Below are 26854 nucleotides of genomic sequence, written 5' to 3'. Positions count from 1 at the left end.
CGACACCGTACCTAAATCACCTTCACCTTCAAGCCTTCAGCTGTCACTCAGAGACTTGTATGGAGGTTGTCTTGCCCCAGATAGAACCAAAGCTATTAAAACCTCTTTTATATACTGATCCCAATTAGGAATTGCCAATTGTCTCCTTTTGTCTTGGCTCTCACCAGCAACTCCCCTGCTACAAGCGTGAAAAAGGATTGGTACGCAATTTGATAAGCAGCAAGCTCCACTGTGCTTGGCACAAGGGTTAACACAAACAGGAGGAGACACATGCCCTCACTGACATCAGTGCAAGCCTGCAGGCACTCCAGGAAGTTATAGGCTTTTCTAAAAAGCCAAGGTGGCTTTTTTCCAACTAATGCCAACGCTACTGCATTGTGGCTTCCTGCCAGTTGTGTGCTACTTCTTGAAGAACGCCAGTCACAGGAGGCTGGTGTCATGACCCATGTCTGAATTCATGATATCCAGGCTATGGGACTTAATCTGCACTTAACTGGCTGAAGCTCTCAAGAGCTCTGGAAACCCTTTCTACTTCTCAGAATAAATGCTCGGAAGCTGTTCAGACAAAGGGTTAAGGAGGTTTCAAGTTTGCCTTTGAAGCAAATGTGATATTCATGTGTCTATGTGAGCTTTTGAAATGAAACTCAAGTGTGTAGCATTTAATTATTCTTCTAAATATTGTTCTTCAAGGTACTAGGAGAGGTGTACAGGTGCGCTAGGTGAATCCCAGGTAAAAGGTGATTGCTGTGCTGTGGTGATGCTGCCAGAGAGCGGCAGGACACATGCGAGTCTGAGGAAGGAGAGCTCCAGCCTCGCAAGGCCCGATGAAGATGGTTCCTGGAGACGATGGGCAATGGCACCAGTGAGTGTGGGCGGAGGGGGCAGGGGCTGTACTGGCTACGGACACGTACACAACCTGCATACACACCTACAGCACTGCCACCACTACAACCTATACACACACCTGCAGCACCGCACACAACTGCCACATACACACAAAAACCACTGCATGCAAGTTATACATACAGTACACCTACAGCCACACGTGCACATGCACCTAGTACACTGTTCACAACCTGATCACATACGCCACACTACACAAATTGAGCATACACACCTCTGCAGCACTGCACAATCCTACAATCCTAGACAGAGCCTGAACATGCCTGCAACACTGCATACACATACCTAGCACACACTCAAAGGCATACAGCTCCAAACACTACACACACACATGCACTTCTACAAACGCACACATTCACATCTGGACACAACCTGAATAACACTCCATCACAAGCAGTTGGAAGACAGCCAGAGGAGACTGGAGTCAGTCTAACTCATTCCCTGGAGAGGAGCCTTCTTATGAGACCAAAGAGCACTGGGCTCATGGGCCTCCTGGGTTGTAAAACAGCTCACACTGAGGAGCACCATGACAGGCAAACTACAGCATGTGGTTATGGTTATTACGTTCCTCCCAAACAGTGGAGGAAAAAGAAAATGGAATATAAATGAAAACCACATAACTTTAGACAGAGTATCCGTCATTGTCTGTTTTTAGACTTATTATGCTTGTCACCAGAGAAAATTATTTGCAGAGCACTCTAGGTTCTGCTGAAGTCTTTCTTTTGCATTGTGCATTCAGGAAATACTTAAGAATATCTATCTGCCTTAAAAATGTCTCTGTCATCAAATGTCAGTACTGGCCCCCTCCCTCTGGCTGCCTGTGCTGTTGTGGGGATTTCACGGCTACAGCCAGACTCCTAACTCCAGCACACTGGAATCATTTGTTGATTGGAGAATCACATGACAGGGTGGTTTTTGAGGTTATGCTGTGTTGAATCATCCTTTATTTCCCCACAGACATTCCCTGTGCACTATAGATCTGCAGCCACTGTCTCAATAAAGTGAATAGTGTGGCTTATTAAGGTCAGCTAAAAAATCATTATAATGTGACATTTCTTTGTCTGTATAAAGAAAACAACCTTGCAACCTTAGACAGACTTCCAGGAGGCTTGGAGAGCTAAGCTCATTTTCAAAGCTCTATACCGTCAAAATGCCACTTCATGATGTGGCCAATTATTTAATGCACAAAGGAATTGAATTGTGTAAACAAAGGAAATTCTACACAAGTAATGACTTTTTGCTGTTTCTACAACCCTAGTCATCTGAGTTGGAAACAGTCTAAATAATAACGGACTAAAAAAACACAAATTCACAATAACTAATTCAGCTGTTATGGGTTTCACGGATGCGCTGTAGCCTGTAAACCCACACAGACCAGGGTTAACCCAATGCTCATGGAAGACAGGGTTCTTGGGATTGAATAGGGATTCAGCACAGCACAGCTCAAAATGATGAACCCTCCCTATGAGACATATCTGTTGGGAAAATGATTGCATGATCAGTCACAGGGAATACTCTGAATTCACGTATGAGTTTTCTGCTGGGTTGGTTGGTTGGCCAATCGAAAAGCCACTTACCACAATGGATATCCTCACTCGTTTGGGCTTTCTGTTGTCAGGAGCCCCTGACACATCATTGTTCTTCAATTGAAAAAAAAAAAAACAAGGGCAGGAGACACAATGTTAGAACCTGAGGGACCTGCCCACAAACTGTTCAAATGAAAATTAGAGAGGCGGGTAGGAGCAAACCAGTTATCACCACTGGCACCACTAAACACGCCAGAGAAGGACTGGAAAGAGAGGAGGGAGAGAGAGAGGGGGAGAACTGGGGCAGAATGTACAGGTAAAGATATTATTCCAAGCCCGCTGCATTGCGGCAGGATCCTTTCCGGGATTTGCACCAATAAAACAGACAAGACTTTATTTATCAATGTAAATGAAGTACAGCCTGCATCGTAAAATGGGAGCAGTAAGATCCCAGATGTAAAGCACCTATCAATACTGATTTATTGTTCTACGGTAGGTATCTGTTCCATTATGTTACTTAGTGTGCAGTACCGCAGAGCTGACTGGATCATGCACAGTCATTTCAAGGGGAAAATAAGGAGCTATATCTCAACTTCTTTGTTCTTTGCATTAGTGTGTGCTCTTTTTAGGAAAGCCTGAGGCTGACTTGTGCTCCCTTTGCTTTATGTTTGATGTGAAGCCCAAAGGAGCTGTTACAAAGCAATGGGTTTCTTGTTCTGTCCTTCGGGGCTAATCTGGATAAGAAAGCCATGCAGTGCCAATGGGAGGCAGATGTCTTGGCTCTCAGGAATGCCACACTGCCACCACACTGGAGAAGATGATGTACTCTATAGTCCATGGGTTTTAAAGGGAACAATAAGCACTATCTTCCTTGCCTGACAGGATAAGATGGTGTGGTATAGGAGAGTATGAATAGGGAATGGGGGCAACAGTGTGGGGCAGTGGTTAGGTTTCTGGACTTGTGACTGGACAGTTAGCTGCTGTACTCTTGAGCAAGGTACTTCACACAGATTGATTCTGTAAAACTCTCTGCTGTATGAATGGATTCAAACACAAATCGCTTTTTCAATAAAAGCGTCCTCCAAATAAATTAGTAAGAAGAAGTGGGACAATGGTTACCAATGGTTAAGGAAAAAGGTTCAGTAAGATCATTGGTTCAAACTCAGACTATCTAATGCAGTACTGAAGTGGTAACTGAGATAGCAGCTATTCATGTGCTAGCTATTAAGAAGAGGCTATGACATCTGTGCATTGGACACCGGTTTTGTTCCATGGACATTGGGGAACTGGTGTGGCTGTGGAGGACTTTTACAGATCTCTTTTCATCCTTGTACAACATGTGTATAACAGCTTTGTTAAGCAGTGAAATTGAAGAATTGGGATGCCTTGACAAGCATAAGCTGTAAAAAGGAATTTTGCATTTAGTGAATCAGTCAAAAGTGAAGAGCACACGTACCTCTGCAGGCTCAGGCTCAGGGTTAGCACAGAAGAGGTTTTTTAAGGCAATGCCTGAATTGTCCTGGGGAGCTACAGGAGATGGAGAAAACAGAAAAAAATCATGCAAAAGCAAAAACAGAAAGATCTTCACATTTTAAAACAGCTGCAGAGACCCACTGTTCTTCTCAAATAATAGCTGGCATCTGACTTCCTTTGGAGCAAACTGCTCCATGGTGTATACTCGGGGAGCTACAGACTCTAGCACATCGTTACTGGCAATAGTCATAACAAAACAATCAGGACACCCAGCGCAACATTTGTACTGCACCTTCCACCTCACTTCACCTTCTGGGAAGTGTGGAAAGCACACCCCTAACGTCACATAATCAACACTCAATCTTCTTTAGGATCTAAATTATCACGTATGAAAAGCTATGACATGTTATTTGTTAGAGAGAAAAACACAACAGATGTAAACCTAGCAAGGTGGTAAATTTGTTATTTTCCTAAAACAAAACAAAAACAACAACTCAAGAAACCTGAATTGTTGTCCATGCTGGTGCAGGATACCCTCTTCAGTGCTGGTTTAAGGGGCTTCTGGGAGTTGGTACGAGTGGGGCTGAATGAAGACTCCTCTGTGGAAATCTGCAGTGAAACACACCAGACGTCAGGGACCAGGAACATTATCTGATCAGCGCTGCACAGAGTGAGGAGCTCTCTTTGGAGGAAAGTATTTTTGATATTACTGCATTAATAGGGGGTAGGTGGACTTGCAGGCTGTTGAAAGAGATCATAAAAGCTCCTGCTCTACCACTGAGTCACCGTGTGTCACACTGAGCAAGTTAATGAACTTCTTTGTGCTCCGTCCTTCATCTGAAACTGAGGCCCTTTGGTCGGTGAGTCTTTAGTTGCATTTTTTGGCATCATTCGTATCTATATTTTCATTAGTATCCTTGTATTGCAAACATATCATTTTTTTTTCTTTTAAATGCAGGTTAACAAGATATTTCATAGACTACAGAAGAACGTAATTGGCACAAATTAATGGAACACTTTTGAAAATACAACTGCAGAAATACAACTGCAGTTTTCTGGAAAATCATACTTTCTGTTAGTCTCTAATAGAATAATTTGAATGACTATTATGATACTTAATTTTAGGAAGTGATATCTGTCAATAAAAGTAACATGCACTGTATGGCATGTTGTTAGACAAAACACAGATCCCTTGTATGTGAGAGAGAACACAAAGTGAGTCACTGGTCTTTTGAATAACTTCAGTACTAAAGCAAAACCTTATTTCTACAGTAAGCACCCTTTTTCTTAATGTACAGAGATGTATTTATTGCAATGGAGATGGCTCCTATACTGTATGAGGCAGGTGAGAGCACAGTTTCTAAAAGTTTATCTTACACAAGATGTTGAATACCTATAACACAACCCCCAGCTTCTTTACAGTACACTCATTCCTCACCACTTCACGGCTTCCCTTTTAAAACATTGCTGTTTCTTCTGCCTGCAGTCTCGCCTCCTGAGTAATTAATCACCCGGGAGGTTGTTTCTTATCAAAGTTAGATTAAATTAAAAAAATAAATTGAGAGGCAGAGCCATTCCTGAAAAAGAGGATCCACTAATAAACAAAAAATTACACTTATTAAGATAAACACATGCATAAAGCAGCTCGATGTTGGGCCTGTTTACTGAATTAGAACAGCACAAACGTTTTCTAAAAGTACTTCCTTCAGCAGCTAACATCCTAAGTACACAGGACCGCCCAAGACTTAGAACTACTAAAGAAGCCAGTTTCTTGCTAACTGTTTTCAGCAAAGAGGTATCCCAGGAAAAAGATGGTGCACAAAAATAAAGATAATCAAGGAGAGAATTTGGCCTAAAACTTTACCAGAGAGGTTCAGGAGAATTTTCCATTACAACCCAGGGTCTGTAGGCTGAAAGACCCTTCTGTGTGTTTATAGTTGCCGACTTCATTGTGCCTTCACCTACACTGGTCTACCCTCCACGCTAAACCAACACTGCAAAGCAAAAGCTTTCTATCTTGCTGCACAGATCCACTGTCTGGTGTTCATGATTAATACTGTCTGTGATCTTGGTAAAATGAGAAATTACAGGAAATGAACCGTCCTATATACAATGTATTGAATTTTCTCATTAGGTGCTGTAAACAATAATCTGATTTTAAGGCAATTTAAGGAGGAACACATGCACTAGAGTTATTTATTACTAATTCTTGGTTATCTGTATGTTGAGTGTAAAATGTTTGAAATTGCTGCCACACAGAGAAAATATTCTGTACAGTGATTTTTTTTGCTGTATACCGTGGAAACAGCAGCATGCGATGGTAGAAAGGCTGGTAAATTGCTTCAACACTCTGTACCCCCCTGTACTGGCCTTGATCTGTGTCCCCAGACACCTCCAAGCCAAAAGCTGAGGTGCAGAGTAGTGATATCTCCTCACAAAGAGCAGCAGCAATGGTATCCATTTTGTGCTCCTGTTTGCAATGAGCCAGTAGCCCTCTTGCACAGTCTTTCACACTAACTGTATTTCCCATCCCCGACTCTTCTCAAACATGAACGTCAAAGTCACAGAGACAAAGACAGTCAATTCCAAACCCATAGAGTTTTATGAGACCGCAAACAAAAACACTAATTAAAAATGGGTATGCTGTAAATTCCTCATCTCTCACCTGGGATAATGTATCTTAAAGTGGACAGCCTTACAAATGACTAGTAGAATTGTGCTTCGCCTGTGTTCAGTTCTTTTTCCATGCACCCCCCTGGCTTTCACACTGCCCCTGCAGGTCCTCCTCTTTTCACGGCAACGTCCTGATCCTCTCCGCGAGTTTATTCAGCTCTCCTGTTCTCTCCCTCAGGGTCTCTTTGTCCCAGCCATTTAGGACCCCTGTGTCTTCTGGCTTGAGCTCCAGCTGCGCTCTTAATTACTTACACTGATTGAGCCCTGTAATTGAACTATTTTCCAAATTAGATCATTTTTATTAAAAAAAATCTCATTTCTCGCACTCAGCCCTCGCATTTCAGAAAAAACCTACTCCAGAGCTGCCAAGAATTTCAGTAAAACAAAATATTCAGCCTGCCCTCAGATTCCTTAATAACATTTTTGCTAAAATATAGATGTCCAAAGAACTCTTAACAAGTGACCATTTAATGCTGAACAGACTGGTGGGAATTACAGTGTCAGGAACATCAAACACTCACATGGCTTAGTTCTGCCTGGGCTCCTAGCAGTTTCAACTCCTGACACCTGGTGACTGAAACCACACTCTGAATAAATGAATACATTTTGAAACCCAACACTTAATACATGATTAATGAAAACTTCTTACTCTTACAGTGTTTGATTATCAGATGGTGTCCCAAAGGTCAGGCCACGACAGTTCTCTAACTGTGGTGAACCATCAGTGCGGGAAAGGGAATTCTGCTATGTTCCCCGGCTTTGATACAGTTAACGGCCAGCTGATGCTATTTGAGGGCTGTTGCATGAAGAATAAGGCGGAGGAGTCGAAAGTAGGAGGCAGCAGCTCTTAATCCACTTGATGTGAGTGCATGACATCCCTGCAGGGCCTGTGTGCAGGGTTCCGAGTGAGTGGGCTGGCGCCTTCCAGCACAGCAAGAAAACCGGGGGTGTTTGTTTAAGGGGAGGTTTGAGGAACTCTAGCCCAGTGGATATGGTACATAAGAGCAACAAAAGAAATGTTCACTTCTAACAAAAGCTAAAACAGAGGAAACAGCCCTTTGGGATTCAGGCAATATCGGATGTAGATATTTTGAGTATGAGGAGGAAGGAAAGAATTCAATAAATGTGTGGACATTTTCAGCTATGCAAAATCAATCCTGTATACAGTATGTATACAAAATGGGCACAATAAACTGGCTCCTCCACATGATGGATTGAAGAAAGAGGAAAAACCCCCTCAAGTCCCCTCCTGAGCTGCTCTGAATTACTGAGCTGAGCAGGGCTTCCGGTTTATCCCTGCTAAGCAGAGGGCTGGGAGGATCGGAGACGAATGCTACTGTATACGCACAGCACATCTCGGCCCCACAGCAGGAAAAGCATGCTAACAACAACTTACGCAGCTCACATAATTCGGGCACAACTTCTTCTAATGCACATGCTTTGGGTTTTCTGTGTTTGGGCAGGTTCAATTTAATTGGGTGCGCCTGGAATTGTTAAGACTTTTCAAGCCTCTGGATCCCTTTGGAAGAGAGCTGATGTGTAAAAGATGAATATTTAACAGCACATGAATTAGGAGGAACTCCTCTTTTACGAATATCCCTGTTCAACCCAAAGAATCCCAATCAGATGGGACCCACTTCAGCCGCCACTTAATTGAAGCATCCAGCTGGGTGATGTGTGGCAGCCATTCTGCTACAGCAGCTACATTACACAGCAGCTTCGCTGGAGAATCGAGACATTGCTTAACCATCTGAAACACTGGGCTGAGAGGCCAGACTGTACAAATCAAGACTGGACACCCGGCTAAACATCCCGACTCTTATGAACAGGGCTGTGGGATTGATAATGACCAAGGAGTCAGAATCGCGGTTTAAAGTCTCATTTGAAGGAAGTAGCTGTTGATCGGAATAGGCTGAATTAAAAAAAGAATAAATGAGGTGAGGAGAAAGACTGGGGAAAGAAAATGAGAGAAAACTCAGGGAGGGATAAAAGAACAAAGAGATTAAGAAAGAATGGAAAAAAACTGAGGGAAACTGGTGTGTACGTCATGTGAACCATTACCTGACCAACAGAGTCTGTTTTTTGGAAAACCACATAGTCTCATGGTATCATCAGCTTAGCTAAGCTTTAATTTTACAGGATCACTTATTTGTTAAACCTGCTACATTGGGCTCACCTGGAAACGAACCTCCTGGCTGGTTCGCTGGCTCCCGTTCTCAGTTCCCGTCTGGCTCTGGGTGGAGAAGCGCTTCTTGTCGGCCAGTGCCCGCTCCCGCAGGTATGCCATTCTGCGAGGCCGACCCAGCTGCTGTGAGAGGAGAACCTGCAGCTGGGAGCGCTCGATGGAACCCAGCAGGATCATCGATTCTGGGCAGAGAACAAGAGAGGGACAGAGACGGAGATGGGAAGAACAAGAGAGTGAGCAAGACAACGCTAGTGCTTAGTTTATAACGCACTCCAGAGCTGCGAAGGCACAGATAGCAAGCTAATATATTGACAAACCTTGTCAAATTATCTAACTCTATCAGTGCAGGAAATGTGTGAAACAGAACCCTATTCCATTCTGTCCAGAATAACCACCAGATCACAATCCTATTGACAGCTAGAGGAATAAGCAGAATGTATTCTTGCTGCTTCAATAGGAACAACATTGTTAAGTGGTGTGGGTAGGGGGAGTGGGGTAGGTTCCTAATATTTTTAAGCACCCTGCAAAAACAATCTGCAATTGTAGGGAACAGAAAAAACAGTTATGTAACAGGATCATAAAGTTCTCATGAATATAGGCAGGCCTTACACAGGTTCATTACATACAGTTGGAATACTCCTTAAAATGCACACCACATCCTACTATTCAATAAGTTCCGGAGCAATTACACCATGATTAATTTACAGAAGCACATGTACAATACCACTGTAGATGTACGTCTCTGAAAGTGGCAGTCTGATTACTACTTCACCTGTTCCGATAGAAACAGCATATGCTACTGAATCAATGTAGACTAATGTACATTAAATTGAAAGCACAGGCTAATCATTTGTGATGGTGAACTTTGAAATGGTAAGATGAAATGCCAGAGCAAACTCACAGATGCATACACAAGAAACAGGAGAGGAAGAGTAAATCAATCTGGGTAAAGAAGAAAAAAAACGCGAGCAGAGCAAATGTGAAGAAAATGCTAGCAGGTTTGTTTGTCTGATGAGCTGCAATTTGTCTTTTAAATACAGGAACTCTGCCTAGCTTGTAAGCTGTAGTTCAGCACTGGCATTATTTTTTTAAATCCTCTGCACAAAGGATCAATGGTTCTTCTCAACCAGAGTTTCCCTATCCTTCAAATTATCCAAAGGGAGAAGAGGAAAGGGACCAGCACATGCAATTGGACCCTAATTCTTAGGCACTTCTCCTGTATAGCAGAAAAAATGGCAAGGCTGGTCCCTTAAGACAGAGGTCCTGTGAATCACACATGTTGAGCCCCATCACTCATTGCCATAACTCAACTTCAGCAATTGTAACAAATCACTGGGCCCAAGTCAAGTCACCTCTGTTGCTGGAGTAGCCTGTTTTACTGGACTGGTCAAAAGGGCTTGTGGTCACGCCATGGTGCTGGCAGTCAAGAACCAAGGTGGTGTGGGTGCAAAACAGATACATATGTACCTCAGTTAGACAGGGACAAAAGTGTTATCCCATACTGAGTAAAGTGCTCTGACTCCCTTTGAAACTTAGAGCAGACATTAAGGTTCTGCTGCTCATGTATCAGAAAGTGGATGGCCTAGCTTCAGGTTATCTTAAATATACCATAAGAGTGTAATCCATCTTTTAATTGGAGAACTGCTAATTCTGGCCTTATTACTGTGCTAAAGACCAGGAGCCACACAAAGTGCGACAGTCTTTTCACTGTGCTGAAGGCAAGCATTAAGCAAAAGTACAAGGTACTTATTATTTTAATGCAACGTAAAACACTGTTACATGTAGGCGAGTTTTATGTAGTGGGCTTTGCAGCCTCTAGTATCCACCTCATCATGTGGCATAATTCCAACAGGACACACCAAGAAACTATACTAAGCAAAGAAGATATTTAAAAATGTTTATCTAAAAATATCTCAGGGTACAAGGCGGGGACTGGTAAGGGCTGATGATAAGGAATAAAAGGTTTGGTATTGTTCTCAGTTCAGTTCAGTTCATTTATCATATGCACAAGTGCAATGAAATGCTTAGTTGCATGTATGCACCAATACAAAGACAAAGACTTTTAAGACTAATAAATTGCCACCTATAAACGAACAGCTTATTATAATGCACTACAGTGCACTGCAGTTTCTTGGATGGAAACATAATTTGTTCACAGTGCAGAATTTCAGGATGCTGGTGTAAATGTTGGAAGATGCACAATATGTAATTTAGAATATTAAGTACAATTCTGGTCACTGTGTTACAATAAGATATTGCTGCTCTGTAATTCAGTGTAGAACAATCAGATACATATCCAGGCTTTAAGGAAAGCCAAGCACTAACAGAGGTCCTGATTCAAAGACCATGATAAAGATAACACAGGGGACTTCTTCAAATCAACAGTGAAACATGAGCCAGATCATACAAATGAATGTTTACTCACCTGTGTTAAGTCGTGTTTGCTAAATGAGCACAGTCTTTTGTCTTCTGTGTCATTTTAGAGATCTACTGTACAGTAGATAATACATGAAGCTGAATACAGACAAGATAGAGCACTTCATTGAAGACCTGGCTTCCGTTCATTCTCAATTAATTTCCTTTTCAGATTTTGCTCAACTGAATCGTTTAATTCATTTTTATTACCTTCAGCAATTCAAGACTAATAACCTTTACAGAGCTCAACACCATTTTAAAATCTCTTCCACACTTGACACACAGCCAAGGGTTACTGAGCTCTCTCTGCCTCTCACCTGCCGACTCCACCAGGGCCAGTGTCTTGAGGTTGCCGCTATGCAGTACATCATGCAGGTCACGGTAGCAGCAGTTCAGCGTGATGTACCGGACATCCCGGACCATGATGTCCTCCACGCGGATATTGTACTTCCTGGGGAGGGGAGAGGAGAATAAGTATCACAGATTATGGCTCCTGGCCTCAGGAAGATGAGAGTGGTAAGGCCATTCAAGCACAGCCATTTTCAGTGGACCTAAGATTTGAATAACAGGAGTTTTCAATAAAATGCACATATCAGTAATATCTTGCATTTGTTCTGGCATGGCTACAGTCCTCTGTTGAAGAGAAACCTGTAGATGTGCCTTTTCCAGAGACAACCTGTGCAGTAAACTGAACCCCTCACTAAGAGAGCACCTTGATGGCAGGACGCTAAACAGCAGCCTCACTCACAATCTTCATCCTCCTCCTCAGAAATCCACTCTGCCTCCTCAAGATTGTACTGATCTGCAGCGACTCTCGCTTCCCTGCACTATGCACACTGCATTTGTGTCTCAAACGCTCTAAATGAGCCTGTATGAACACCAAACTTGAAAGCTACTCTGAGTGTACGCTATGCATGATGTGGCACTTTTCAGAGTGTTTCAAGAAGAACTAGTAATTTTGTACCTAAACACCTGATAATTGGTTATTTAATAATCAAATATTGCAGTAATAAGATGTGAAAAGCAATGAGAAGAGGTTCTGCTTACAATACTTAGGATGCCACACTTTATATTGCACCCCTGTTGTTTGTAACATGACTCTGGTTTTGTGGATGTTGATGGTGTGATGCAGACGGGGACAAAGAGATTCATTTCCATTTGGTTAAAATGACATCTTCATTTCTTACTGTTGTATTCTTTGCAGACCCCATGCAAAAACCTTTCTTAAGGATGTTAAGTAAGCCTTAAGTAAGTGGCTTTCCTATTTTGCCAAGACATGATTTTCTTCTTAAGCAAGTAGAGGAGCTTCCCATTCCAGGTTTTGAGATTCTGAGTAGATGGAAATGGTGGTCAGCAGGGGCTGCATTTACAGTAGCACTGTCACTTCAAACATAAGCCAGCAAATTAATGAACAATAACTCAGCCCAAGCACAGATCGTGTTTATTCAGTTCTTTGAGGATCAAGGTCTGTGTTCCACCTTAAGGTAGATGTCTTTGCATTTAAGGGACCTTTGTACTAGGCTTCACATTGGATCGTTGTCCTAACCCAGCTTGCTTTCATTTTAACAACTACCCATGGTACGCAACTAAATGTGAGGTAATGCGGTATAGTTTTGGGTCTGACTTGCTCAGTAAGGGAACAAAAACCCCTAAGGAAAATGAAAAGGAACGCCCCTCCCTCTTGACCAGATGGAACATTCTATAAGGGCGATGACTGGGAGGAGTCATACTTATACACATTCAGGGTTGTTTTCTCTCTCAAAGTGCTGCTCTTTAAGTCAACTCCTACTGCATAATAATGACCTTTCTGACTTATACTTCAAGTGTGGGCAACACAGTGGCACAGTGGTTAGCAATGCTACCTCGCAGCACTTGGGTTAGACCCGGGCTGCTGTCTTCATGGATTTTGTATGTTCATAAAAGTTTCCTTCAGGTGCTCCAGTTTTCTCCCACAGTCCAAATATATATTGGTAGGTCAAGCTTCTCGGATAATATGGTCTGGTGTGTGTGTTTGTGTCTACCCTGCGATAGACTGGTGTCCTGACCAGAGTATATCCTGCCTTGTGCATGAAGGGATAGGCTCTGGCTTCCTCAACTGGAAGAAGTAAGAAAAGAGATGGATGGATAGTTCAAGTATTCTGAGAGTAGAAGAATCCTTTTGCGATCACTTTTTAATTTTTATTAATACTCTCCCCCACCCCACTACCATCTAGGGATAAAGCTCTTAAAAATCACATTTGGAGATCAGCTGCTTAAAGACTGAACTAGCTGCCCATGAACAGTGACACCGGTCTGGCTGAACCCTTTCCTATTTCTCAGCTCAGTCTGCCACCTAAAGCACAACCAGAAGTGGTACTGTATATTCCAATTCCCTTACACTGCAGTGAAAATACCTCCCAGCCTGCTCTAGTGCTGAAGGACCTGCTCCCTCTGCACAGGAACAAAGCAGACCAGGGAGAGAGAGGAAAAGACAGAGGGGAAGAGATAGAAGGAAGGGTGAGAGGAAGAATGAAAAAGAAAAAAAAGGCAATCTTGAGATGCACCTCTAAGTTTCAGAAAATATACCAAAAAGGTATAGTACATACTGTACAGAAACATTAATGTAAAAAAGGACTTTGAGACAGGATAAATGAATACACCTTCTTTCTCAAGACACCATCAAAATATTTCAGTGAAGTGCCTGAGCTGCTTGCAGCAAACCTGCATCAAGGCCTGGGGCCTCTGTTTTGGAAGAAAAGAGGCTGGAAAAGCACAGACGGAGAGGAAGGAGAAGGAGGGCAGGAAGAGTTAAAATTCCAACTCTTCGGCTTTCTCGGGTAGACTGCGGCTGAAGTACGCCCTGGCCTCTCAGAGAGAGGGCAGAGCTCCTGGCGGCAGGATCATCTCTGCAGTATCGATCCGTTTGATGTTTTTATTTCCATGTCAACGCTCAGCAGTCAGCTCTGCGGTTACAGCTGCTGCCTGTTGAGCGCAAGCACAGCACGATCAAAACTGTCTGAGGGAGTGGCACAGTGATACAGAGGGAAGAAAAAATTCCTCAAGTCAGTCTTCCTCTGTGTGACAGAGGCCGATGTCAAAACCATCTCTCCTACATTTGTTTTTTTAATTATTTCAATAACACTGACAGGGAACTATGAAATGCTGCACATTGCAATATTAAGTAGAGTGGTCATTAAAATAATGTGGGATACAGAATTAACCAAACACAATAGGTTGCAAAGAGACACGCAGTACAGGATTTAACACCTACAGCAAAGGAGCTGAAGGGCTGAACAGAGAGCTCAACCACTGCGAGCACTTTCAACTGTGAGCTGTTAAGATGCCATGTGATCACATTTATCAGAAAGTTTAGCAAGAATGGCATGTGTGTGCTGTCAGATCCATGCATCAAAGGGAATTACACTCATTACAGTTTATACCACATGGCCCAGACCACAACATGTACAGCTTACTCCTTTGGCTTATTTGATAATTTTGGCCCATGATTACTGAAACTGACAACAGATAAAAAAACTCATTTTTTAAAGCACAATTTACTCCTGGGGTGAATAGGTCCTACATATGGTACTGTGTAAATCATGAATGAGTGAGGTCATGAAGTGTCTAATTCAGACAGTAGCTACATTAAATCTTCAAAGATGACGTACTGTAGATTTCCCAGTGTGAATGCATCAGGCAAGTGCCATCAACAACTTCACAACCGAAAGCATAGGTGTGGAAAAGAGTAATGGGATGAGTATTTCCCATTTACACATAGTTTGAGTAAATTATGCAGGTTTCTAGCTGGAGACAGAAATCCATAACAACAGCTGATGTACTATAGCAGCAAGGCATGTTATTTCACTTAAGGGTTATAAAGATTTCTAATCATCTTGCTGTGCCTTAACCAAGCAGCTTGGGCCTCCGTGTCAATGCAGAGGAATACAGCTCAGAGGCCCCTCTGAGAAGAGATATCTTATCCTATGGTGAAATATCTAGTGATGTTTATAGCGCAGATGGACTACATGGAGTCTGTTTTTCTCCAAGACAGTAGGTCCGAGGTTATTGTCCCATCACTGAAAGGAAGGTCCACCGATGAGAGACCGGCAGGGTGGGTACCAGGATTATACATGATAAAATCCAATACAAATAATCAACTGTGTCATCATACCTTAAAACCTAGAACTCAGTTAATTTTCACTGGATCACTCACTGGTTCCTCTTCTCTCTCCAAATAACCAGGCTCTTTGACTCTTCCAACCACATGACTACAAGCAGCCCGCATCAGGGCTTCTCGTCAGTCAGACAGTGACTCAGTAGAGTACAGAATTCTGCCCAAGATATTCTTTCTGCAACAGAATAAATCTTATTTTCGTGAACGCACTCTTATTTTCACCTCATCGAAAGGTAAAATAAGACAGCTGGACTCTTTTCTGTGGACATCCTGAATATCTAAGCATGTTCAGTTTAAGGCTATAGCCAGAACGAACAGTGTCTCCCTCTGTCTAACTTGCAGCCAGACCCAAGCAAACTGACTGTGCACAGACTATTTTTAAACACAGACGTTCAGAGTGATGCTAGCTTCCTTGCAGATGTGTCCTCAGCAAGGCTAGACAAAGCTTTCTTATCTCTCTGTCCTCAGCGAGGCTAGACAAAGCTCTCCATCTCTCTCCTCTCAGCCCCAGGACCCTTCAGCACAGAGCAAGCAGCTGCCAAGTTGGACAATGGACTAGCCCAGCTCAGTCTTACCTGTGAGAAGTTTTAACTTATTAAGGATGTTGGCCAACAGAACTTAATTCACATCATAATTCTCAAGAGTTGAATTCTTATTCCAAACATGTTAACTTGTTTAATTTACTGAATGAAAATACTGTATGAAAAGAATGACACTGATGAAACCTGTAAGGCAGACCATAAAATGTTCTGTCAATGTATTTCAATTGTATTTTGTAACCCCTGTGTGAAGAATCAACTTTTGTCACAGCAGACTGTTTCACAAATGTAATCTATTGCATTTGTTGCTTTTTTATGCATGTTTTGGTGTTGTAACAATAAATTATATAATATACACTGTACAACAATTGACTACTAATCTGATGGTGGAGAACTTTCCTCAGACTGAACCCCACTACAAAATGGACATTAAGAAAAATGGAACAAAAAACACTAGTGAAGAGGTGTTCGTAAAAATGCACTGTTTTCTTTCAGCAAGAAGACTGAAGTTGGGTTTTAAAGATTGTTTTCTTTTACACTATTTTTGTAAAATGGGGAGCCATGTGCATGTTTGTGCTATTTTATCCCATTTGAGGCAAATACAAAGGCTCTTTGACTATTCTGCCCCCTGTGATATCATTGAATGATACTGTGGGATACATGCACTAAATAAATCAACTACAACACTTGCACATTTCACCTTTCTTCTGAACACGATCAAAGAGCACATCTGATGGAAATCAGATGGAAATGACCCCTCTACTAAAAACCCAGCTCAGGAAAGAAGACTGAGAATATGTGAAACGTTCTGCTGGAAAGATTATGGGAAAATAAAAGTACTGACAAAGGAGGTTTGCTTGCTTTTCTCAATACACAGCTTGGTCCTACACCTCTTTAATTAATTTGGACCTGCTTCCAAATGTTGGTGGCAGGGCCGTGAAACTGTGGAAAGATCTACCATGCATGTTAAAGGTGCCACATTTGCCCTAAAATTCAGGCTGAAGAATCAATTCTTTATTCTTTCCTATCCTGACTATTTATAAATATCCTAAATGCCGGGTCTATATCACCATGCAACTCACACCTGGCAACCCAATGAAGTTAAGCAGGTGTGTGCCTGGCCAGTACCTGGATAGGAGACCTCCTGGGAAACATACGGTTGCTGCTCAAAGAGGTGTTAGTAGGATCAGTAGGGAGCCCTAACTCTGTGATCTGTGCGTGTGTGTGGTTCCTCATGCCCCAGCATGAGTGACAGGGATGCTTTATTGTAAAAAGGCACCGACCTTCAGATGAGACATAAAACCAAGGTCCCAACTCTCTGTGGTCATTAAAAATGCCAAAGTTTGTCTCGAAAAAAACATGTTTTGCCAGTGACCTGGTCAAATGTCCACTGTCACACACTTACTCCACCAGAAAACACACAGCCTCTCCCAGCGTGGCTCACACATTGACCATCACTCCAACACCACCTCAATACACAGCTAGTGCCTGGGGAGGAGGCAAACCATCGGGTCTTCTGCCCCCAGAGTTTCTTCTTAATCTATGATACACTAAACTAATTATTTTTATTGTATTGTACAAATCTGTTTGTATAGTCTGTGTAACACACTGTGTAAGAGCTCTGAGACATTGTGCGGTGAAGGGCGCTATATAAAAATAAAACTGAATTGATATCCAGCAACGCAGCCCACACATCATATGGCCTGGATCTAACCCCTTCAAAGCTTATTACAGAAGCAGTTAACAGCAGGCTGAGATTAATGGCACTTGCAGGCACAGATTTCTGCTGTCAGGTTGCTTTTAAAAGAACTAAGACAACAAAAGAAAAAAATCCCACACAAAATCCTTTTTTCCCATCATGATGTGGGACTGGGATTTGTCTTATTGATTATTATGGATCACTCTTTAAAAGCACTGGCCACACAAAAGCTAAATGCCCTCAATTCCCGATCAAGGCTGCAAAGGTAAGCAAAACCCCTGACAGCATCTCCTTGCTTGGCATCAACATGGGAACCTGGCACACCGATACTAAACTGTGGGCAGGCTTGTGACGTTGCTCTGATGCCAGCTAAGTGCCAGCGTGGGCCAGATACAAAGAAAACGGATTCAATTTCTTCTGCTCAACAGTTGTACTTACGCATCCTTAAACACAGTTCACACTAATTAGGCATCAACAGAAGCCAAAAAAAAAACATTAAAAGAGAAAGCATTTCAAAACAGAAACTCATTAGAAAATAACATCAGGAATATCAGCTACTTCAGGATATTTAGTAGCATATGTTCTTCTGTACTTTTCACTATTAAGTTTCTGACAGTTCTAAATGATTTCTAATTACTTCCATCAGTTCTCAAAGTGAGAGTCTAGATCCTGGCATATGATGATTTCTGTTCTGGCACACTACTTAAAATATTTCTGAGTACCTACTCAAAAATCACTTTGGCACTCCAGCTTTTAACTCTGTTTACTGTATTGGTTTGTGTGTACAGTTCTCTATTGTTGTACTAAAAAGCTCCACAAGATGATGAAAAGGTTCTTGATGAAATAAAAAAAGACCAGAACACACAGAATGATTTCATATTATACATATGAAAATGTTTATCTCTGCAGGAGTGCTGCAGAATGGCTTGCAGTACAAGTCAGTCTGTTGTGCATCACTGACTCTATGCCTCAGTCTTCTGATTCCTGTATTAAACTAAAGAAAAGAGACTTTGCATGAGAAATAAGAATTTGAATAAAAGGAAAGAGCACATTCAGAAATATACATTAACCTTAAAAAAAGGTACAACTGTCCACACATAAATGGAACTCTTTTGACCTTGAGGGCTGCCCATAACTCCTTTAACATTCAGTAGTCCTTCCCTGTTCAAAGATGTTTAAAGACCAGTCTATATGTACAGTATATCATGTGGCATATCCTTTTGACAGAGGAGGAAATGCTGCCTTAGAGAGGACAGAGAAAAGAACCTACTGTATGCAGTACAATAGTCCTGAAACAAGTCATATCTACTGTAGTTGCTCAAAGGAATAAAGGAAATCAAAAGCTTAAGGACACACAAATATGACAACCACTTCTAGAGTCACATAAGAACCCAACAGAACCCAGATTGTAAACACTAAAAATGAAGGATGGCAATCAACATCAATAACTTCCTGCAATATCTAAATGCCCGTCACAGTATGACAGTGCTTATTAACATTATCACTGTCCGACTGCATTACAGTTCTGAAACTCACAACCCACAATCCCCCATATTTAGAGAATACAAATTTACAGTACTGCATATGCTAGAAAATGTGTCTTAACCCAGGCTGCGCAACAGACGTCATATTAAAAGTTGAACATGTGATAAATTAAAATGCAAGCAAGCAAATAAAAAATGCAGGAATCCACGTATCCCCGAGAACTGATTGCACATGGGATTTTTTAGTTTGTACCTTTCCGCTCTATGGTGCAGCGCTGTTGTTTAAGAAGTCGCTCCACTTTATTGCTGTGTATGAGGCTTTTCAGCCCTGAGCAGCTAGATTAAGTAATGCGTCTGCTTGGGCAGAATGCACAGAATATTAATGAAGGCAGGAGCCTGTGCATTGCTCAGCGCATGGCACGGCTACAGATGTCATAACTGCACACTCTAATAGGATCTCATGAATCTCTCGACTCAGTCTACGGACTCCCAAAAAAAAAAAATCACAGAGTGAACCAAAGAAAAAATAAAGCAAATCAAATGGAATAAAAGAGCCAGATGTCAAAGTAGAGCAGCTTTGGCAGAATTTGATGTTTGACAGCTGCTGGGTACTGCTGCGGCCTAACACTAGAGTTCAACCAGAGGTTCAACACCCAGAGGGAGACTCCAGATAACACCCCCAGACTGGACTCATTACCTGAGAAATTTATTTAAAAAAAAAACACTGACCCCTCAACCAGTAGAGAAACCATAGTCTGAGCACTGCAGCCGCAGCCCAAGAGGACCACTGGGATTTGAAGAGGACATCAATTAAAGATATTCTGCTGCAGCACTGGAGCTGCTGACCCTTGTACCTCAGCAAACGCATACACAACGAACAGGACCAGTAAGGCTAAAATACTGATCACAACTGCAACACTACAGTTGCACAAATACTATACTGATGTCACTGTGGGCATCCACACACAAACTGCAGAGATAAAAAGTTCTGCTTTGAATTCAAGTTCTTTGTGGATACAGTACATGGTTGACTGATATTCTTTAGAGGGCATTTTTAAACATTTGTCATTGCTGCTGGGAATATGTACCGTATTTATTGCCACAACAAAATGGTAATTCTCATGTTGAGATTTTAATTTAGACAATTACTGTATGGTTTTCCAAACATTTTACTTTAAAAGACCACTTTTATCAATGCAGTACACTGTTGAATGGCATTTATGAAAGCAATAGAGGTGCAAATCCAGTTTACTGGTAAAAAATCCTCTTATTCTTAAGAAAGCTGAACTGTGCCCATAGCAATAAAAAAAGACTCTCTGCCTAAATTCTTTGTATGTGATCACGTCCCAGTTTTGGCCAGCCAGTCGCCATTAATTCCATATAGAATATTACCAAACATTCTTCTTGTATGCTATAATAAAAGCCATTGCTACAGAGAATACTATACCCCATTTCATGTACTGGAATGTTTCGCAACATTATCAGAAGAAATAGGAAGATACAGTATGAGTTTACAAGCAAGATGTTCCATATAGAAAAGTCATTTTTCCACCAAGGCCATAGTGATCATACAAAGAAAATAGTCAATTTAACCCTTTACATTCATTGCTTAGCTGGTTAATACAAAGATAACCCTCACTGCTCTAAATAACCTCTTTAAGGTGCTCTTTCAGAGTTTGGCAGCTGTCAGAATGACCAATAACTGTTAAGGAGCACTAAAGACAACTGTTTTGGCATTAACCAAGTTTAGGTCCTTTCTCTAATAGCAGGATGTAAACCTGCATATTATTGGCTATTCTTTTGGACTACTGACAACCTGTTGTTGCATCAAAAGCTGCCACATTGACAACCTAACAAGCATAAAGAAGCACACAAATACTTTACATAACACTCAAGTGGTTGCTACTGCCAGTGCATAAATGAATAATTATTTTATTATCACCACATTAGGCTTTCTATGAAGTGATAAAGAAACAGTATAAATAGCATCTCCCTTTACAGAAAAATGCCACAAAGTTAATTAGTAGAGTTAATTAGTAAAATTCAATATATAATTACTGAGGATTTAGCATCTGAGACAAGGTTTCAGATTCAGCAGCTTATTACTGTACATAAGAATACTATTTGGCAAAATATATGCATTCAGTAAAACTTATTAAGCACTTACTTGCCCTATTTACTGATACTGACCGCCAATATCAGAGTTTCAGATTAATCACATAAAAAATTCTTAACTACCACTTTCTGGGCTGAGTGTTCTATAATATATCATTATCCAATCAGCATGGGGTAAAAACAATATTTATTAACAGTTAATAAAGCAGCAAATTACTAATCCACAGACAGAATGCTGTTTTTATATCTATTTATCTCTGGAGCCCATAGTCAAAAGTATCAGCAAATATAGCACGAGTCTATATACTGTGTATCATCTACTGTATAGCATACAGTAAGTCGACATACTGTAAGAACTTAAGGTTATAAATGAGAGGAAGGTATTTCTGCCATATTGCTCAGTTACTGATTGCTAACTGACCTGAGGGACTCATCCAGCTGTTTCTTAGAAAACCCTGCTGGAATCTGCTTCTGAAACACGATTATGGAGTATGTTACTGCTCTCCTATACTTTATGTGAAACAGTGGCTTCTACTTGCTATCCTTAATGCGCCACAAATTCCCATCTGTGTCTCTGAGGCCTCATTAGTGCGCTGATCCTGAAGTAGTTCGAACATTGTCAATATCTTTTTTTCTTGAATCGTGAAATCCACTTTTAACATTTTCTGTTAACAGTTTCTGTTCAAAACAGAGGGGATTATGTTGTTTTAACCTGTCTGTGCATGACATACCTTTTAAACTAGGAGTTAATCCTGATGCTCTTCTGCAGAGAAGCTATATCCATTTTGTCTGCACAGTGGGTGTAGGTGTTTGAGGTTTGTGTGTACAGTTCCAGAGGAATTCAGCAAATGAAAGAAACTTACTTACAGCTGTAATTTGTTCAGGCTCTCTTGCCAAAGGTGGAACTGTAATACCCAGTGAGAAGCCATGAGGGTTTTTCCCTGCGCACTCATTTAATCTTTACACCATGGCCACGCTAATTTAGTTCATGAGTGGAGTTAACACCTAGGATTTCCCTCGAGGGCACAGCTCTTACATCTCCATTGTTCCCTAAACTACTGTACGTGGTCCAGGCAGCATTATTAAGCTGAAATGCTTGGTAAATTAATACTGTTGCATAAAGAGAGAAGTGGTGAGATGGTCAGGGGTTTTGATGAACTGTGGTGGTGCTGGAAAGAGACGGAGCAAGAGAGAGACAGGAGAGAAAAAGGGACAAGGAGGAGGTCAAAGAATTGGAAAAAATAGAGAACTGAAAGAGGGAGACAGGGACTGGAATAAAGAGTAGCCAGAGGGAAAGAAGACTGACAATACAGAAACAGCAAGGTGAAGAAGCAGGGAAGAATGGAATTGAGAAAGCGGTGAAACTAGCAAGAGAGGAAGACCATGAGGGACAGAGGAAGAAGAGAAAGTAAGGAAAAGAGGAAGGAGGAAAAAAGAATGATGATGGAGGAGGTTGGAACGAGGGAAAGACAACAAGGTTAGATGGAGACAGAGGGGTTTTACTTTTGCGGCCTTGGCTGTTCTCATCTTGTCACCCAGCGAGGATGAACGGCCCTTTGCTCAGCAGACATGCAGTACCCTTCCCATCAGGCTTTGAGAAGCACAGTGCCATGACACATAGAACACACTGTCTCATACAGTAAGCCTGGAAGACTGAAGGTTAATTACTTCCCTGCTTTAAAGGGAACAGTGATGGGTCAGATGTTACATTTTTCCATCTTATCAGTTTAGTAACTGTTGGCTCGAATGAAAGCAAGGAAACTACATCCTGTCCTGAAACTCAGTCTTGGTCCCTGGGTTAGAATTTAATCCTGCGGGTACTGAAAAAGCCAACCATGCTTACGCCTGCCTCAGACAGGGGTATTTTCCACCGCCGAAGGAACTGAACAACAAGCTGAAGGACCTCAACTGGATGGCCATGCACCAGAGGCTCGTGACCAGAGAGGTTCTTTACAGACACTCACTCACCAGGAAACCACATTGTCCCCAGGATACACATTTCACCGAGGAGACTCAGGAGCACTTGTTCTGGAGCTGTCCCTTTGCCAAGGCAGTGTGGGACAGAATGGACTAAACTTTTCAACTCCTGGGTTGCGGCAGTGGTGCTCAGTTACCAGTGCATCCTGCTGGGGCTTGCACTGACTGGATTGGACAAAGGGACACAATGCTTGCTTTGGCTGCTGGTGTCTCTGATAAAACAAGGAGCATGAAGAACACTCTCAATCAGCACAACGCAGAGTGGGGAGCGAGGGAGCTGGAGGAGAGGATCCTTGCGGACCTCAGAAGGAGGATGAAGCGTGACGTCGCCAAATGGGGTTTCCCCACGGCGACGGAAAGGAGTTTAGGCCCTGTACAGGGACAAATGGACAAAAGCAAGTTGTAGGGCTTGGACGGATTCTTTAATTGCACAAATACGGCCCCATCATCCACTTGCACTGATGGAAAATGGAAAATCAAGACTTTTACAAAAGTTTTTATTGGTAGTTTCATAATGTGCTAGCACATGTACAGATTGTGAGAATGTTTACTATTTTGAGATGTTTTTCTTTGAAAATTTCCACGGGGACAGGAAAATGGCATGGACAAAAGCAAGTGGTAGGGTTTGGATGGACTCCAAGATAACAGATAACTGATAGACGTTTTTAATTGATATCATTCTAATAATCTGTTAGAGTGTGTACCTATTGTGAGATGCTTTTTGTGAAACAGTTTTTGATAAAAAACTCCACTACTGAATCACCTGGGATTTGAACCCAAAATCATCCAATTAGGAGTCCAAAACCCTTACTACTGCTCCACAGTGCTCGGAAAACTGGACCATCGCAGTTTCAGATCCAAGACGGGTTTTTTGAGATACAGAATGGATTACAGCAAGAGGTAGCACTCAGGAGGCTTGGACTGACTTTGTTAATGACCACTTGCTAAATGGACTGATTGAGAATGGACAATCATTTTTAAGATTAAAAAATGAAGGAATTTTATATTAGAGTTATATTCTTTGCAAAAACTGTGTACTTTGTTGTAATAAAGTTTGTCTTAAGAAAAACTTCCCTACTGATAAGGCTGGGAGAGACATGACTGTGTCAAACCTAAATGAAAAACAAGATCTCTGCAATGCCATAGCAGCAAATAGCAACTGGCTAGTTGTCTCTTTAAAAATGTTTAAAGCTTTAGAGGAGAGAGAGAAAAGACTTCTTCTTAGAATTTATATTCACTGGCTAATCACAGTGTGCAAAACTCTTTAATTCTGCCACAGTGCTCTGGGTCCTGCTAATTAAATAAGCTCCTAATGTTTAGAGTGTCTAGAATTGAAAGGAGTACAATGGAAGGCAGTAACCTTACCTCGCAGCACAGCAGATGAGACAGTGTCTTATTCATTTTCACTGCCTTCTTAATTTTCACCGCACACCTACACACGCATAACTGTGGAAAGACTGCAGCAGGGCACCACTAAGAGTAACTCAGACAAGGGAGAACTGCTCACTAAACAAAACCTTCCCAAAGGATTTTGCAGTTTTAGTTGATTCTCTAGCAACTTTTGAATGAACTGAACCCTCTTGTTCATGCAAAATAATTCTTAAATATTTAGATGGATTCTTCATCTGAAAGGTGAGAATGACAAGACTGTTGGACAGAGGTACTGTATCAAACCATAAAAGTCCATGTTGTAAACCAACTAAGGTTCTGGCAAAGAAAAGTAAATGTGTAGGATGGGTCTGTGAAAATCTTGAGCAAGCTGTGAGAACACTATGCGAATATACTCAGGCAAAACTTAATGAGAGCTCGGTGCAGCTCTCAAGTGCAGACCCGACAGTTTTGTGAGGCATTGTGAATCACTGCTCTGCCTTTTTTCTTTGCTCAGAAAAAAGTCTCAAAAAAAGGGAAGAAAGTCTCAAAACCTAAAATGGATCAAAATGCTAGCCATAAGGATTTTGAACAGCTTCTCTGAAATCCAGACTTTGCTAATATTGCATCACTCCAGGACATGGCAAAGGGAGCAGAGCCTTACCAGGGGTGTAAATCCCTGTGAGCCCAACGCAGTCTTCTGTATCAAATAGCTCTCTGGTAAGCCAGGGCAGCACCTGACAGAGATGGGAACAAGAGCCCCATTGCAGGGCTGTCTCAAGAGCAGGCTGTCTCGGGTTCCAAGAAAACTTCAGGACTGTTATCCTTGAGTACAATACCACTACTGGCTTAGGCATTAATAAGAATGTGCTTTTCAGTTCCAGCTCTTCTGTTGTGCACAGGAGCTAGCAGTATGTAAACCCCACACTGGCTCTGGTGCTATGCAGCTGGAGTCTAATCGCTGTCCAACCTCAACTAAGTGCCACCTGAGAGCCGCAGGCTGCCTGGAAGCCCTCAGAGCTGCAGATTTGTATTCGGAGCACGATCGATCTCCTTGGCCACCAGGCAGCCTCGGGAAAACCAGCTCTCAAAAAATCCATTACAGCATGTGCATGTAGAGCTGAAAGAACAAGGCAGCAGAGCGTTCTGATATGGTGTAGTACAGAGCAATCAGGTGGAGAGGGGATAGGAGAGAGGAAGACAGCTTATTGAATAGAACAGAGGACAGAAAACGTGCTGCACGCAAGCAAAGAGTCAGCAGTCACCGCTGTGATTTATTTATAGATATACTCTATATAGATTTTTTAAACTGTACACAGTTTGCTAAAGCAGACAGCCTACAGTGAACACTTACGGTAGAGACGCGGGAGAGAATTCTTTAAGAAAAAAGAAAAACTACACTATCAACAGAACCAGGATAACAAGCACTACACATTCTCCTGAATGCCATTATTAGTTGATGGTGCTTTGTAACAGCTGCTAGCAGCCTGTGGAGTGTCCTGGGGAGGATAGGGGCCCCGAGTCCACTGACATAACTTTTGTGTTGATAAATACAAATACAACCCTTCTGTCTGAAATATCCAATAATCTCCTTTTGATTTTAACTGGGTCTATGCAAACACCTGAAATTGTTCTCCACTAAGGTCTCCAGATGCAGCTAAAATTTATACTGTACCTGCAGCTATTCATAACTCATTTGTGGCAAAACTTTTCACCCGTGCCTTCAAATTGTTTTGTTTTTTTAAAGAAACTGCTCAGTAAGAGCCAGCCATCTTCCTACCTTGGACTGCAGTGCTTATGAACCCAGCCTATGGACCTTTTTAAATACGGAGAACAGTTAACATGTAAGCAGACTGTATCCGTGAGGGAGTGTGTGAATGTATGCATGCAGAGTGCACTTGTGAGCGTGGCACACAGAGTGTACAGTATGTCCAAGTGCACATATGCGCATGTTTCAAGTGTGGAACATCCCATGGCCCAACAGTGTTCTTATAATACTATGATATAAACATTTACCGACAAGCTTAATACTTCCAAGCATTTTTATGATCTTCACTTTACTTACAAATGATATTACCATCTCTCCACTGGGCATGGGCTTAAAATTTAAGAGATTGCTGGGGCACAACAGAAGGGAAGGGAGTCACTTAATGAAGGTGGAGGAATGATAAGGGATAAAAAGCAAGTCAGGGAGAAAATGCCATCTTCATAAACTGTGCCAATTAAAAGGAAAAGACGACAGATGTGCCATCAAAAGAACAACAAGAGGCGGTGCGAAGGGGAACCCTTTGAAATGAATCTAAAGTGACCTTTGAGTTTGTGTAAGAAAAAATACCCCAGTGCT

At 41.8% G+C, this 26854-nt stretch overlaps 1 protein-coding gene across 3 annotated transcripts in view; it reads right to left on the bottom strand.

The window, feature by feature from the left end:
• The window catches only part of LOC148676731 (chloride channel protein 2-like), a 255825-nt gene that overhangs the window by 25248 nt on the left and 203723 nt on the right, over nucleotides 1-26854 (bottom strand). For 2 of the 3 annotated variants that reach the window (XM_088612051.1, XM_088612061.1), the window contains 5 exons: nucleotides 11493-11626; nucleotides 8752-8942; nucleotides 4406-4511; nucleotides 3886-3956; nucleotides 2481-2543 (listed from right to left, as the gene is read on the bottom strand). In XM_088612051.1, the coding sequence (XP_088468177.1) occupies nucleotides 2481-2543; nucleotides 3886-3956; nucleotides 4406-4511; nucleotides 8752-8942; nucleotides 11493-11626 (565 nt within the window). The remainder of the gene's footprint in view (nucleotides 1-2480; nucleotides 2544-3885; nucleotides 3957-4405; nucleotides 4512-8751; nucleotides 8943-11492; nucleotides 11627-26854) is intronic. The other variant, XM_088612070.1, reaches the window with a different exon arrangement.

The sequence above is a fragment of the Lepisosteus platostomus genome, chromosome 2 (assembly GCF_059453375.1).
Source record: "Lepisosteus platostomus isolate fLepPlt1 chromosome 2, fLepPlt1.hap1, whole genome shotgun sequence".
Classification (NCBI taxonomy): Eukaryota; Metazoa; Chordata; class Actinopteri; order Semionotiformes; family Lepisosteidae; genus Lepisosteus; species Lepisosteus platostomus.
The sequence above is the reverse complement of the archived record's forward strand: the minus strand, read 5'-3'. Positions and strand labels throughout refer to the sequence as shown.